General features: G+C 33.9%; 1 protein-coding gene across 1 annotated transcript; it reads right to left on the bottom strand.

Annotated features, from left to right (window-relative positions):
- Window positions 1-2,641: 2,641 nt before the first annotated feature.
- Window positions 2,642-17,073, bottom strand: LOC140038493 (uncharacterized). Its single transcript, XM_072083867.1, has 7 exons — window positions 15,859-17,073; window positions 15,584-15,732; window positions 14,925-15,157; window positions 14,501-14,786; window positions 13,623-13,720; window positions 13,078-13,481; window positions 2,642-2,671 (listed from the first exon to the last, which is right to left on the bottom strand). Exons 1-7 carry the CDS (start codon window positions 17,071-17,073, stop codon window positions 2,642-2,644), a joined length of 2,415 nt encoding a protein of 804 aa, XP_071939968.1.
- Window positions 17,074-17,315: the final 242 nt, after the last annotated feature.

Raw genomic sequence — 17,315 nt, 5'->3', positions numbered from 1 at the left:
TGTTGCAGCTGTGCAGCCGCTACCTTCCATTCCTTAATGCAGACGCGAATTTTTTGGGCTATCCAAATCTATATATATTCTTGCATCCTATTTGTGTGCCTTTATATATATATATATATGTTCATTTTCTCCAAAATATATATGTCGACAAAAATAATGATTTTTTAGAAAATATATATATCGACAGAAATTTTGTGTGTATCTAATAAATATAAATCAATTGTGCCACTTTGTATTAGCTTCCATTAATACGACCAATTGTTTTTAAAAATATAGGATAATTTCCCTCTATTTCAAAAATGTAACTTCCATAATATTTGTTAACTACTAAATTATTAATTTAAAGCTTTTGCATTTTGGAGACTATTTTTCGAGACTAAAAAATATTAAATATCAAAAAATTACGCAGGTCACTAAAAATCTTATGTATATCTAATACATACTAACGAATAAAAATTCTATATGTATCTAATCAATATATATAAATCGATTATGGTGTTTTGTATTAATGCAGATCAATGAAAATTATATGTGTTTAACCTATATCCAATGTATATAAATTAATAATACTGCCTTGTATTAACATATAATAAGTGTTATTTATATCAAATAATTATAATTTCGAGACTATTTCTATATTTATAATTTTCTCCCCTTCTTTATATTTATCCGCTTATTTATTAACTAGCTTATTAATTAATTTTGTCGAAAGTGTGTATATTGACAAAAATATTAACTATTAAAAAATACGCAAATCACTAAAAATGCTATGCACATCTAATACATAAAATAGCGTTCTTTTTATGTTTATTCGCTTATTTATTAATTTTCTACAAAATATATATTAGCAAAAATATTAAATATGAAAAAAATGCAAATTCTTAAAAATCCTACGTACATCTAATATATGCAAATAAATAAAAATTCTATGTGTATCCAATCAGTATATATAAATCAATTATGTTGTTTTGTTTTAAATATCAAAAAAATATGCAAGTCGCTAAAAATCCTACGTATATCTAATACATACAAACGAATAAAAATTCTATATGTATCTAATCAATATATACAAATCGATTATGGTGTTTTGTATTAATGCAGATCAATGAAAATCATATATGATTAGCATGCATCTAATATATATAAATTAATAATACTACTTTGTATTAACATATAATAAGTGTTATTTATGTGAAATAATTATAATTTCGACACTATTTCTATGTTTATAATTTTCCATCCTTCTTTATATTTATCCGCTTATTTATTAACTCACTTATTTATTAACTTTGTCAAAAGTGTGTGTATTGAAAAAAAATATTAAATATCAAAAAATTACGTAGGTCACTAAAAATCCTTTGTACATCTAATACATACTAATGAATAAAAATTCTATATGTATCTAATCAATATATATAAATCGATTATGTTGTTTTGTATTAATGCAGATCAATGAAAATTATGTGTGTTTAACCTATATATAATATATATAAATTAATAATACTGCCTTGTATTAACATATAATAAGTGTTATTTATATCAAATAATTATAATTTCAAGAATATTTCTATGTTTATAATTTGCTCTCCTTCTTTATATTTATCCGCTTATTTAGTAACTCGCTTATTTATTAATTTTGTCGAAAGTGTGTATATTGACAAAAAATATTAACTATTAAAAAAATACACAAATCGCTAAAAATGCTATGCACATCTAATACATAAAATAGACTTCTTTTTATGTTTTTTCGCTTATTTATTAATTTTCTCCAAAATATATATTAGCAAACATATTAAATATGAAAAAAATGCAATTCCTAAAAATCCTAGGTACATCTAATATATGCAAATGAATAAAAATTCTATGTGTATCCAATCAATATATATAAATCAATTATGCTGTTTCGTATTAATACAAATCAATAAAAATCATATGTACTTAACATGTATCTAATGTATATAAATTTAATTAATTTTCTCCAAAATGTATATATTAGCAAAAATATTAAATATGAACAAATATGCAAATCGCTAAAAATCCTACGTGCATCTAATATATGCAAATGAATACAAATTCTATGTGTATCCAGTCAAATATATAAATTGATTATGCTATTTCGTATTAATACAAATGAATGAAAATCATATGTACTTGACATGTATCTAATATATATAAACTTAAAAATAAATCAATCCAATATTTATTGATTCAAAAAACAATTATTCAATCAATAAATACAAATATATGATTCTAAATTTATAATTTCAAATTGTTAAAAATCCTTAATTTGTATATATTACATTTATGAATTTATATTCTTCACTATATTTCTTTTCTTTTAGTTTTTCTAATACTAAACTCTTCCATTATCTAACACACGATTTTGAATCTTTGGTGAGTTTCATACAAATTACATTCCAATCAATATAATTCATACACTACATTGCTACTCTCATTTCATAATACAACTACATTTTTTCCCTATTTTCTATCTCAGGTACTCATTGGTGATATGCCCTCACATATACAAACAGACAACATAGGAGTCATCAATAGCTATCATGCTAAAACTCGATGGATCTTTCAGCTATAAGGAATAGAAATAATAGAAGGTTGGCCAATATTCACACAAAAACACTTCTTACATGAAGGAAGTGTCATCCTGTTCACCCTGCTCAATGAAAACAATTATCATCTGCAGCTCATCAGCAGAGACTTTATCCAACAATCATAATTAAATGTGTCCACTACAGCTTCTTGCACATAGCAATTATCTGTTCCCTAAATTTTCTTTATTCTACTTCCACTTATATTTAACAATATAAAAATAAACATATCGAAATTATTTCGAATTATTAATTTATCTCAACTCTTAAAAAATGATTTACATTCCATTAATTTAAATAATATTTACATCCTGTTACTCTTAAAAAATTAAATACAAATCACAACAATATTACTATATCTATTTATAAATATATTAATCCAATATATTGTTCCTCTATTTATTATTCCAACCCTACTATCATATAAATCACTCTAAACATTAATTATTAAATAAATCTTACATTACTCTTAAACAGTCAATAATGGGTACCCCGCGAAACTCGCGGAGCACAATGCCTAGTTTTTACTTTATTGATTTTCCAAAATAAGAGTCACACTATTTCAAATTAAATACATACTTTTCAATCTTGCCATTTGAAAAGGTTTTTTTTTTTAAATTTCAATAGACATCTATTAAAACAATATTTGGAATTCAAAGGATATATATGTAATTCACCAATGCCACCTCATATAAACATAATGATTACCATATCTCCATATAAATTTGGATTCCCAAAAAATAACTCTAATATTAAGATGGAGGAAGTACTTTAGAATCTTGTCACTTAACATGGAAACAAGGGGAAATGATACCACAAATAATATTGAAAAATTAATTAATCTATATATGCATTGGTATTTGACAAAATTGGAATATAGTTTAAAGTCACATTTATTATTTTGGTCCCAGAACAATAAAAATGGAGTTGTTTACAATGATTAATACTCAATGAAACTTCTAAAGTACTTTATTTCAATCAATTTTTTAATTAAGGAGAGATTAAGCCTATTACACAAGACTTTTTTCTTAATAAATAAATTACATACTTTCGTAACAATTCAAGAATAAATTGATAGGCACTGTGAAGCGCTTGTTACACGAAATTCTTTTTATAAACTATGATTAAAATTTCATCATAAAAATATGAGTTTAGAAAAATAACACATATAGTTTAAAGTCACATTTGTTCTGTTGGTATTAGAATAATAAAAATGGAGCGGTTTACAATTATTAATACTCAATGAAACTTCTAAAGTACATTATTTCAATCAATTTTGCATTTGACGAGAGACTAAACCTATTACACTAGACTTTTTCCTTAATAAATGAATTACATATTTTTGTAACAATTCAAGAATAAATGGATAGGCATTGTGAAGCACTTGTTACACGAAATTCCTTTTTATAAACTACGATTAAAATTTCATCATAGAAATATGAGTTTAGCAAAATAACACATATAGTTTAAAGTCACATTCATTATGTTTGTATTAGAATAATAAAACTTGAGCGGTTTACAATTATTAATATTCAATGAAACTTCTAAAGTACATTATTTCGATCAATTTTGCAATTGACGAGAGATTAAACCTATTACACAAGACTTTTTTCTTAATAAATGAATTACATACTTTTGTAACAATTCAAGAATAAATGGATAGGCATTGTGAAGCACTTGTTACACGAAATTCCTTTTTATAAACTACGATTAAAATTTCATCATAGAAATATGAGTTTAGCAAAAAACACATATAGTTTAAAGTCACATTTCTTATGTTTGTATTAGAATAATAAAATTTGAGCAGTTTGCAATTATTAATACTCAATGAAACCTCTAAGGTATATTATTTCAATCAATTTTGTGATTGAGGAGAGATTAAGCCTATTACACAAGACTTTTTTTCTTAATAAAAGAATTACATACTTTTGTAACAATTCAAAAAAAAAATGGATAGGCACTATAAAGCGCTTGTTACACGAATTTTTTTTTTTATAAATTACGATCAAAAGTTCATCATAGAAATATGAGTTTAGTAAAATAACACATAGTTCAAAGTCACAAAACAAATAGATTTAAAACTTGTGGAACTGGAATTACAAGTAATTTACTATAGTTTTCATAGATTATAGTACATCCATACCAATTCTATTCTTTATCCTCGTATTTAAAACTTTAGAACAATTAAATTAAATCATCTAACTATTAACACTTATAAGTGTTTTATACAGTTACTTGAAAAAAGAATACTCATATATGAAATACATAAGATTTTTTGAATTATGCATATGGACATGTATTAGAACAAATATAATATAAATATTTATTGACTAGCACACTTGAAGGCATTCCTCTCATGCTATTTTATGTGTAGTTAAGTTCATTGAAGTTTAGCAAAAATATAAGAGTGAGGAATAATTTCAAGAATGGCAGTTACATATCATACAACAAACCTCTATTTGAAAATTAAATGCATATTTATCAAACTTAGTTAATTTGATTAGCTATACATTGAGAATATTTTCACTAGTTTCATTTCCTCATACATGAACATAATGTCAATTTTTATATACTTCTAACACTCAATATTCATTCTATATAATAGACTCCAATTCTTAGAAACTTTTAACTACAACACTTAAAACATCATTAATGTTTCAGAATTTAAGAGGCGCGTGCTTTATTCCCTCCAAGAATTTTATTTTTCCCACAACATTCTTCCATCAAAATTTGAAGGCTCATTAGAGCTGAGAGATAATACTATTAGATATATACATAGAAAGGCTGGTCCTCTCTTATCTCTCTCAATTGATCAAGCACGCATATGTTCTTCTCTCAAGGGCCAAGATTGGTGGTTTTTAGTCCAAAAATAGAGGAATAGATGCGGGAATTGCTAAATGTGAAGGAGACCTCTGAGGAATTGCTAAAAAATGAAGGCCCCGCCTCCTGTCTATCTCCTAAGAATTGCAGAACATGAAGGAGCTTAGGTTTTATTGCAGTAAGAAAACCTCAGAGCAACTTCAATACTTCATCCATTTGCTTCAAATACTGTTAGATCTATATTTTGGTGCCATTTTGTGAAAATGAATCTTCATACCCTTCTTGTGCGTTCTTATTACCATTATTTCGGTTAGATTTCTAAGATTGCATTGTTTTCCTCACAATTTTAGGAAAATTGAGTTCCAACCATGCTCTAGACTCTGTGAAGGTAATTATGTGGGTTTGTGCATTGTATTTTTCGATTGGTTGAGGTTTAAGCTAACAACCTCTGATTTTCATCTTGTTTCCTGGTTGGTTGAGGTTAACTTCTCTGCTTTCCTAGTTGGTTTAAACCCCTGTTTTTATATGCAATTAGTAAAATTTCTCCATCTAATCTAATATTCCCTTTTTGTGTAGCTTCATCGAGTGACATTTAAAGAGGGGCAGTGCTGATATGGAGCCACATCAAGTTAGTTCTATTGAATGCCTTCTTCTGAACTTACCTACAAGTGTAAAGAATAGGTCAGCCTCTGTATGCATGCTAACAAGTTAGTTCCTAGTTGGTTGAGGTTAACTTCTCTGCTTTTCCTAGGTGGTTTAAGCCCCTTTTTCATATGCAATCAGAAAAATTTCTCCATCTAATCTAATCTTCCCTTTTTGTGCAGCTTCATCAAGTGAGATTTAAAGAGGGGCAGTGCTGATATGGAGCCACATCAAGTTAGTTCTATTGAATGCCTTCTTCTGGACTTACCTACAAGTGTAAAGAACAGGTCAGCCTCTGTATACATACTAAGTGTTGGAGGCAAGAGGACTTGGGGGTGATTTCAGTATTCATAGAGTCACAATATTGGCTTGCAATTTACTGAAGTTGAAGTTTTAGTTCCATTCTAATAGGAATTTCTACATTTGAACTAAACTCTATTCCAACATGGGACGTTTGGGTTTAGGTGCTTTTTGTGCACTTATTGTAAAACATGATTTCAGGTATTAATATTTTGTTTCTTTTGGATATATTCTCATTGACAGTTGACAATTTTGGATTGCCAATTGGTTTCAAGCACTACGGCTCAAGATATTGAAAAAGCTGGATGTTGATGTATTACTCTGTTAGCAATTATTTTTAGCGAACCAAAGCTTTTTGTATGTTCTTTACTGAATGTTTAGCAAAAAGGAGTTGTTGACACCAAGTGATATTCCAAAAAACTATCAAATACCAGGGCTTATGAGTTTAAATTTGATGAGCATCCATGTTCGTGATGATCATCAAAAAAAAAAATTTCCAAACAATTTGGTACTTATAAGAAGCTAGAAATGTACAACAGACATGAGAAGCCAAAATTAAGCTATTTGCAGCTAAATTTTCTAACAAAACCACTCCGTAATTGGCTCAGGGAATTAAGATTAGCATATTAAAATGGGATTAAGAAATGTTCACAGCAGCATTGGAGGGGAACATTTTCCCACCTAATAGTTAGGCAAGAATCAACTATCGCTTGTTAGAGAGAAAACTTTCCTGGCCAAAAATGTTTTACTGGTATGAGGGATTGCAGATTTGTCAAAAAGCTCCTTGCCAATTCTATATTATTGGTGAGGATGCACTATTTTCCTCACAAAACACCTTGACTATTTGCAAGGAAACACTGGTTTTTGTAGGGAGTTTTTGACTTTAGTAGAGAGGAAAGTTTTTCTTGTCATAGCATCCGAGCAATTAGCGAGGAGGTTTGCCCTTGCTATTGATTTGTTCCATTAGCGAGAAAGGCAGCAGCATTCTCACTAATAACTTTTAGCGACAAGCATCTAGCGAGAAACTTGGCGAGGAAGCATTTTCCTCGCTGAAATTAATTGGCGAGGAAGTCAAAACTTTTGGAATTTTTGTTCCTTGCCAAATCCGTTTTTTGTTGTACTGAAAAAGCAAATGGCTCATGGACTACATCTAATGAAGAAATTGGATGGGAGGTAGTTAAGTATTACAAGAAATTATTTAGCTCTAATGGCAAAAATGATATAGAAGAAATACTTGACCGTATTCCAGTTTCCATCATTGATCAAGTGAATGATAGTCTAACTAAACTAATCGATGATGTTGAAATTAAAAACACTATTTTTTCCGTGAATCCCAATAAGACCCCTGGCCCTGATAGGATGACTCTTCTCTTTTTCCAAAAATACTAGTCCATTCTTAAAGAGGAAGTGGTAATTACCATTAAAAGTTTTTTGCACTCAAACCACATGTTGAAAGAGTGGAACCACACCATCATCTCCCTAATTCCCAAGATAGACTGTCTGATTGAGGTTAAGCATTACAGACCAATAAGCCTCTATAATGTATTATACAACACTAGTTCCAAAATTCTGATTAATAGAATGAAGCCTAACCTTAGTTACTGCATTAGTAAAAATCAATTTGCTATTGTCCCAAATAAGCAAATTTTAGACAACATCGTTATCTCTCATGAATCCATGCATTACCTAAGAAACACAAGGTAAGGGAAAATGGGATTCATGGCTATGAAACTCGATATGCCAAATGCCTATGATAGAGTGGAATGAAATTTTTTGAAGGTAGTAATAGAGAAAATGGGGTTCAATTCCATATGAATAGGATAGATAATGTGCTGCATATCTACATTTATTTATTCTTTCAACATTAATGGACAACCTAAGGAGTATATCAAACTTAATAAAGGAATAAGATAGGGAGATCTCCTGTCACCATATTTATTCCTAATATTCTTTTAGGGCTTTTCCAACCTATTGAAGAAGGATCTAGAAATGAAGGAGATAAGTGGACTGAAAATCGGCAGACAAGGGCCTGCACTAACATATTTATTTTTTTTGCTGATGACACTTTAGTTTTTTGGAAAGCTAGCAAGAATGAAACTCATAAGTTAAAGGATATACTGTACTAGCATGAGAAAGACTCAAGTCAACTAATAAACCTAGAGAAATCTTTAATCTTGTTTAGCAAGAAAATAGAAACAAGATTGAAGGAAAGTATATGTACAGCTCAAGGAGGTATCCAACCAATTTCTCAAGGCAAATATCTGGTGGTAGTTACAAGAACAAAGGATCAAAGCTTTGGGTTCACAAGAGACAATGTTAAAAAAAGACTGAATAATTGGAAAAATAAATTGCTTGGTGTAGCAGGCAAAGAAATCATGTTGAAAGCAGCGATAGGTGGCCATGCCATTCTTTGCAATGTCTTATTTCATATTGTCAGCTAAACTATGCAAGGAATTTTCAGCATCAACAGCCAACTACTGGTGAGGTGAGGAGGCCAAAAAGAAGAAGATTCATTGGAGCCCATGGAGCAATCAAACTCAAGAAAAAAATATATAGGGGACTTGTATTCAGGGACCTATAATGCTTCAACAAGGTACTCCTAGGGAAGCAAATTTGGAGATTAATAAACTTTCCAAACCTATTAGTGAGCAAGATCCTAAAGGCAAAGTATTTCCCCAATCAATCCATTTTCAAGTACAAAATATCACAAAATGCATCTTGGTTCCAGCAGAGCATAATGGCAGTGGGAGTAGAAGTGGAGAGTGGTGTGAGGAAAAGAGTTGGAACTGGAAGGAGTATTAGGATTTGGGAGGACAACCGAATCCCAGATAATTCAAAAGTGTATCCAACAACAGAGATACCAACAAGCTACAAACCAGAAAAAATTGAGGAATTGATCTCCAATTTCAGATGGAAAGGAAATTTGATATTCAGAACCTTCAACTCAAATGATGCAGAGAAGATACTGAGAATACCAATTAGTGTGAGGAATGAAGAGAACAGATATTTTTGGATGCATAGCAAAATATGGCTGCTACACAGTAAGGTCCCTACAAGCTGTTAAGAGAGAATGACATGAAGGATAAGCAGAGAAGAGAAGAGATAGAATGAACAAGCATGGACAGTACAAACACACAACTATGGAAGATACCGTGAAGACTAAACATAAAGCACAAGCTCGAGATTTTCTTTTTGTCTGGAAACGCATAAACACATCCTACCGATGAATGAGGTTATATTTAGAAAAGATACCCGATGTACAATGGATGTTGGGAGGAAACAGAGACTATAAAGCACATTATTTTCCACTGCAATGTAGCTAAACAGGCATGGAAATAATTTCTTATTTTTCACTTAGTTTACTTAGTTCAAGTTTTATCTAAGTGTTGAATAATTTCTCATTTATTAGACTCTATCATATCAATTCAATTCACTTGGTTAATTTAATTTAAAACACTTCTAGAGTGGGTGTTAAACAAAATAATCAATTAATTGATAAAGATATTAAAAAGATCTCTCCTATCAATTAATTAATTGATTGATAAAGATCATTAATCTCTTCATTGAATGCCAATAAAATTTGGAGATAAAAGACTAGATGCATTAGCATATTTAGTGTCATATTTGATTTATCCAACACTCATACACACTTGAGGGGATGAATAAAGCAACACTACTTAATACAAAGATCTCAACATTAATTTATTGACCTCCCTAATGAAGATGGTCATTGCTTTACTTTTCTTCACCACCAATCTCTCAATTTACCTAAACATCTTGAATCTCCTTTTCTCAAACATTTATTAAGTTGATCTTTCTATATCTTGTCAATGCGATAAAATAGATAAATAGTTGGTAATTAGTTTTGATTCAATGAATAGTGGATGGAATTCATCCAATCTATTTAGAACTATTCTCCAATTTCAGATGGAAAAGAGATTTGATATTTAGAACCTTCAACTCAAATGATGCAGAGAAGATACTGAGAATACCAATTAGTATGATTAATGAAGAGAACAGATATTTTTGGATGCATAGCAAAATATGGCTACTACATAGTAAGGTCCCTACAAGCTGTTAAGGTAGAACGACAGGAAGGATAAGCAGAGAAGAGAAGAGATAGAAGGAACAAGCATGGACAGTACAAACACACAACTGTAGAAGATACCGTGAAGACTAAACATAAAGCACAAGCTCAAGATTTTTTTGTCTGGAATGCATAAACACATCCTACCGACGAATGAGGTCATATTTAGAAGGACTCAGAAAGGATACCCAATGTACAATGGATGTTGGGAGGAAACAGAGACTATAGAACACATCATTTTCCACTGCAATGTAGCTAAATAGGCATGGAAAATATTTCCTATCGAGTGGGATGGTATAGAGAGCCTAAGTTATTGTTTTAAGAAATGGTGTGTTTCAGCAATCTGAGCCAAAACCAAAAGCGAAGGACAATACCACTTAACATTCATAATCAACATTCTATGTGGATGGTCAAGAGCGAAAAGGAATTCAATAGGAAGTAAAAGAATGGGTTGAAAATCATTCACAAAGCAAGCAGTGACTGGTTGGAATATAGTAAGGCATAAAATAAAGGAAAAAATAAAAACGCAAAAGAAATAGAAGAAGCAAGATAGGAAAATGAACAATTACAAGTAGCAGTCAACTGCTTAACAATGACGGTAGCAATGGTGAAAAAAAATCAACATACACCAACTGGGCATTAGAATTGTAGTGACTAAGGAAACCGTGCCATAATGTGACGCCCTGAAAGAAGAAGGAAGAAAAATTTCTGGTGAACAGTGTTTTTTAGAGAATCCGGCCGAAAATCAGGCCAGTTCTTGGCCGGATTCGCTTGGTCATTTGGAAAATTTTTTATTTCGCCACTGCCACGAATCCGGCCAGAACTTGGCCGGATTGTGACGTGGCACTTCGGCAGTCAAGTTTGACCGGCTGATTTCCAACGTTCTTATCTTGTTTCTTGGCTGATATTTCTTCATTTCTTCCCTTTGCTTGGCCGGCCACTTTGAGAGAAAAAACCAAGAGAGTTTCCTCCACTTCAACTTTCATTTTTGCTCAAATCTTGAGTTTTAACTGTTAGTTTTGGAAACTACTCCATACAAGTGCTCACCAAGGAAGTTGGAAGGAGTTGGTGGAGTGATTTTGGAAGGGCAAGTTCTAAGCTACCATTTTCTAGAGATTTCAAGATAATCTTTGCTAGAAATCATTCTCTACTAGCAATACTAGCATATTTGTGATTTAGAGTTGCAAAATATGTGGTTTATGAGGAATATTTCATGGGTTGAAGTAGTTTTATGATGAATTTCAGTTTTATGATGAAAATTCTGCTCTCATGTGATGCTTGAGGATTGTCCACCTTTTGATAGTTTTGTTATGTGAAATATTGAAGTTTTATAGGTTAGTTTCCCTTGCCTAAAGAAATTCCAGTTTGGGGTGCATGAATTCTAGTTTTAGGGTTTCGAATTGGGTCTTAACTATGATTGATTTTGGAGCTATCAATTTGAGTAAATTAGGTGTGTTTAATTGCCTATGATTCGTGTGTGTAATTGTGATTGAATTGAAATGTAATTGGTGATATGTTGTAGGATGGAAAATGAAGAAATTAAGGGGAAGTACTGTCCAATCTTTGAGAGCATTTGATTTCCTTTGCATTTGAGTTAACTCTTGATAGAAATGAAGGGGCTTGGACTTGATCAAGGAAACTGTCTATGATGGATGAGAATCATAAGCCGTGGTTGGTAAGTGATTCCCACAACTATTTGCAAAGTTACTTTTCGAACTAGTTCTTGCATTGTTTACTCGTTGCATATCATGTGTGCTCGCATGTGTACCATAAAATGATTTGGTCTCCCCTGAGTTCTTGGGAAGTCTTGTGCTTAGAACCAACGTCTCCACCACTATTTATGATATAGGCAACCCTAGGGGAAGACCCTCCTAGAACCTCCCAACCTTGTAATTATCAGAGTTGGATCTTTTCTCCCAACAGAAATTGAACTCGATTGTTCTCATGAACTCAAGACCTCTGACACACAAAGGTAATCAGCAACCTTAAGCAAATAAGGATGGATGAAGCGACACCACGATTAGGGAACAAGCTAATCGATAAAGTCAGATTTGAATCCTAAGCCATGAACTCAAGAATTCAAGAGTAAGTTCGATTAAGAACTTGAAGGAAAATTCCTCACGATTTCTGGTTGTAATAATCTGTCCCTTACTCTTACAAGAGGTGCCTTTTTATAGGCTAAAACTAGGGCAAAAATCCGGCCCACATAAACCTGGAAGAAATTCGGCCCGCACAAAGAGCTTAAAGAGCCAGCTCTTTAAGGCTTTCCGGTAAGGCCCAATAAGTAATAAACCTGGAAGAAATTCGGTCCGCACAAAGAGCTTAAAGAGCCAGCTCTTTAAGGCTTTCCGGTAAGGCCCAATAAGTAATAAAATACTAAACGCCTAACAACTACTAAACTAGACAGTCTTAAAACAACTACCAACTAGGCTAATAAGTATGAGATCATTCCTTCGCTTCAAACGTACAAGTGAACAAAGTAACTTCATGGTCTATCGAATCTTCAAACCTAGCTTGCCCCTTGCTTGTATGGTGAATGATCAAGGCTCGTAAAGCTTCCTTCACCTTCTTGGTTCTTGATCTTGTCATCGGTCCACCAATGTTGATCAAAGGGTCCTTGACCCAAGGTTGGAGTTGTTGTGCGCCCGTATCCTTATCATTCCCTCCCCCTTCGAAAGGATTCGTCCCCGAATCTTCAAAGTCTGTATCAAAGTCAAAAGGGGATAGGTCAGACACATTAAAAGATGCGCTTATGCCATACTCACTTGGAAGTTCCAATTTGTAGGCATTGTCGTTGATCCTCTCTAGTACACGAAAAGGTCCATCTCCTCTTGGATGTAACTTGGTCCGTCGAGATGCAGGAAACCTTTCCTTCCGCATGTGCACCCAGACCCAATCACCGGGTTCGAATACAACATGTTTTCTACCCTTATTCGCATGTTGTGCATATTGCGCATTTTTCTTCTCTATTTGAGCTCGAACTTTCTCATGCAAGGTCCGAACAGCCTCTGCCTTTTTGACACCATCTGCGCTTAAACACTCATCAACAGGAATAGGTGATAAATCTAGAGGGGTTAGCGGCTGAAACCCATAAACAATTTCAAAAGGAGAATGAGTAGTAGTAGAATGAGTGGTTCGGGTATATGCAAACTCAGCGATAGGCAAACATTCTTCCCACTTTTTCAAGTTCTTTTGAACAATTGCTCGAAGTAAAGCACCAAGGGTTCGATTGGTTACCTCAGTCTGACCATCCGTTTGGGGATGACTAGAAGTAGAAAACAGCAACTTAGTTCCCAACTTTCCCCAAAGTGATTTCCAGAAATAGCTTAAGAATTTCACATCCCTATCACTTACAATAGTACGCGGTACTCCATGCAATCTAACCACATCCTTGAAGAATAAATCAGCAACATGGCGCGCATCATTTGTTTTCCTACAAGGGATAAAATGAGCCATTTTAGAAAATCTATCCACGACAACAAAGATACTATCCATACCTCTAGAAGATCTTGGTAAACCAAGTACAAAATCCATGGACAAGTCTGTCCAAGGAGCATGAGGTACGGGTAGAGGAGTATACAATCCATGAGGGTTACTCCTTGACTTTGCCTGCTTACACTTTAAACACTTATCACAAATGTTAGCAATGTCACGCCTCATTTTAGGCCAATAAAAATGTTCATGCAAAATGTCAAGAGTTTTATCAATACCGAAATGTCCCATCAACCCTCCACCATGAGCTTCTCTAACAAGTAATTCCCTAAGCGAACAATTGGGAATACATAGGCGATTTTCTTTAAACAAGAAACCTTCATGCCTATAATACTTTTGAAATGCGGCATGCTCACAAGCTTGAAACACATTAGAAAAATCGTCATCATGTGCATACATGTTTTTAATGTGCTCAAAACCAAGTAGCTTAGTGCTCATGTTAGTGATCAAAGTATACCTCCTAGACAATGCATCCGCAACGACATTATCTTTCCCCTTCTTATACTTAATGATGTACGGAAAGGAATCAATAAATGCAATCCACTTCGCATGCCTTTTATGCAACTTTCCCTGACCCTTAAGGAATTTAATTGATTCATGATCAGTATGTATCACAAATTCCTTAGGCATAAGATAATGCTGCCACACTTCAAGAGCACGCACAACAGCATACAATTCTTTATCATAAATAGGGTAATTAAGAGCTCCCCCACTCAACTTTTCACTGAAATATGCCAAGGGCCTATTATTTTGATGTAAGACAGCCCCTATGCCGATCCCACTAGCATCACATTCAACTTCAAATGTCACATCAAAATTAGGCAAAGCAAGAATAGGTGCTGAAGTTAACAAATCCTTAAGCTTATTAAATGACTCTTCTTGCTCTTTTCCCCATTGAAACCCCACATTTTTTTTAATTGTCTCATTCAAAGGTGCTGCAATAGTACTAAAATCTTTAACAAATCTCCTATAGAAACTTGCAAGACCATGAAAAGACCTTACTTGAGCCACATTGGTTGGAGTCGGCCACTCTAAGATGGCATTTACCTTGGCGGGATCAACACGTATGCCATTTGCACCAACAATATATCCTAGGAAATTAACTTCAGGAGTGCAGAAGACACATTTTTCCATGTTAGCAAACAACCTATTTTCACGCAAGGCACTTAAAACAAGTCGCAAATGCTCAACATGTTCATCTAAAGACTTGCTAAAGATCAATATATCATCAAAATAAACAACAACAAACTTCCCAAGAAAATGCCTTAAAACATGGTTCATTAACCTCATGAAAGTACTTGGAGCGTTTGTTAAGCCGAAAGGCATCACAAGCCACTCATAAAGACCATACTTTGTTTTGAAAGCAGTTTTCCATTCGTCTCCTTCATTTATCCTTATTTGATGATAACCAGATCTTAAGTCAATTTTAGTGAAAATGATTGCCCCATGCAATTCTTCTAACATATCATCTAACCTAGGAATAGGATGACGATACTTAACAGTAATTTTATTAATTGCACGACAATCCGTACACATTCTCCAAGTCCCTTCTTTCTTAGGCACTAAAATGACTGGGACTGCACAAGGACTAAGAGATTCACGTACCTGGTCCTTTTCAAGGAGGGAATCGACTTGCCTTTGGATTTCCTTTGTTTCCTCCGGATTTGCTCTATAGGCTGGTCGATTTGGGAGAATTGCTCCAAGAACAAAGTCGATTTGATGTTCGATACCTCGAATTGGAGGTAATCCTTTTGGTAGTTCCTCCGGAAACACATCCTTGAATTCCTGCAAAAGAGAGTAGATTGCACTAGGAAGAGAATCGGTTATGCCTAGTGTGTAAAAAGAAGAATAATCAGCTTCCCTGTACAGAAGTACTATGAGAAGACTTTGTGCATTCAAAGCTCTACCTACCTCACGCACACTTGCATAGAAGCTCTTTTTGTTCACTTTCAAGCTCTCGGCCTCACTAAGTTTTTTCCCACTCGAATTTCCTTTTTCACGCAACTCGGCCTCTACTTTTTTTTTTCCCTCATCCTCAGGCACATTCGGCTTTTTCTTTGCCTCTCTCAGTTGCCTTTTCTCTCGCTCTTTTCTTAGATGCAATTGTTCCTCATACACTTGTGTAGGTGTCAAGGGTGAAAGAGTGATCTTGAGGTGGTCCATAATGAACTTATACTTATTAGTGAGTCCAATATGATCAGCCTGCCTATCATACTCCCACGGACGCCCTAACAAGACATGACTAGCTTGCATAGGAATTACATCACATAAAACTTGATCCTTGTATCGACCAATAGAAAAAGCGATTAAAGCTTGTTTGGTCACCTTGACTTCCCCCCCATCATTTAACCAAGATAGTCTATAGGGTTTAGGGTGATAAGTCCATGAAAGGTGCTTTTGATCGACAAAGTCAGCAGCTACGCAATTAGTACAAGAGCCACTATCAATGATCATGAGACATACCTCATCTCCAATTTTGCATCTCGTATGAAAAATGTTGGTCCGTTGGAGATCATCTTCTTGCGCTTGTGCATTTAGCACTCTCATAGTCACCATAGTTCGAGCCACGGGGTCCTCTTCTATTTCAATCAGGTCAGCATCCTTCCCCTCTTCTTCAAGTGGTGGCATGTCCGCATATTCCTCCTCTCCTTCGCTTTGCCACACTCCCTCTTCATTCATGTACATGATGCTTCGGTTAGGGCATTGAGCCATGAGGTGGCCAATTCCCTTGCATTTGAAACATGCCTTTGGCTGGTTGGTAGACGTATTTGGCCTTGGAAGAGTTGGTCGCGGGGTTGGTTTAGAAGGAGTTGCACTCGGATGGAACGGTTGCTCCATTCGCCTGTTTTCCCTTTCTTTATTGCCTTGCCTTGGCCAAGCATTGGATGTTGGCAATTGATCTCGTCTCCAAGGTGTGGAAGAGGATGTAGTGGTTCGGCCACTAGGTGTCTTTATAGGTAAGGCCTGCCTTTCCACCTTCTCTGCATAAGACACCATTTGTTGTAGCTCAAAGTGGTCTTGAAGCTCAACCTTCTTCCGAATTTCAGGATTTAATCCATTAAGAAATCTTGCCATGGTTGCTTCCGAATTCTCTTGTATATTGGCCCTTATCATTGCTACCTCCATTTGTTTGTGATACTCATCAACCGAACTGGACCCTTGGGTGAGTCGTTGGAGCCGATTGTACAAGTCCGTGGTGTAATGGAAGGGTACAAACCGTTTCCTCATCACTTGCTTCATTTCAGCCCAAGTGTCAATTGGTTGTTCCCTATTTCTCCTCCTTGTGGCACATGCTTGCTCCCACCAAATGGATGCATAATTTTCAAATTCAATAGCCGCAAGTTTCACCTTTTTCTCTTCAGAGTAAT

This window comes from Coffea arabica, chromosome 3e (genome assembly GCF_036785885.1).
Source record: "Coffea arabica cultivar ET-39 chromosome 3e, Coffea Arabica ET-39 HiFi, whole genome shotgun sequence".
Lineage (NCBI taxonomy): Eukaryota > Viridiplantae > Streptophyta > Magnoliopsida > Gentianales > Rubiaceae > Coffea > Coffea arabica.
Note: the sequence above shows the minus strand (reverse complement) of the source record. Positions and strands in the feature narration are given on the sequence as shown.

Excerpts from the sequence above, each read along its gene's own strand:
- LOC140038493 (XM_072083867.1), bottom strand. The coding sequence starts at position 17,073 with ATGGAGGTAGCAATGATAAGGGCCAATATACAAGAGAATTCGGAAGCA. Across the intron at positions 15,158-15,583 it reads GAAACAAAGGAAATCCAAAG|CAAGTCTTTAGATGAACATG; the intron begins GCAAGTCGATTC and ends ATTGATCTTTAG. Across the intron at positions 13,721-14,500 it reads CAGGGAAAGTTGCATAAAAG|TCATCCCCAAACGGATGGTC; the intron begins GCATGCGAAGTG and ends TTCTACTTCTAG.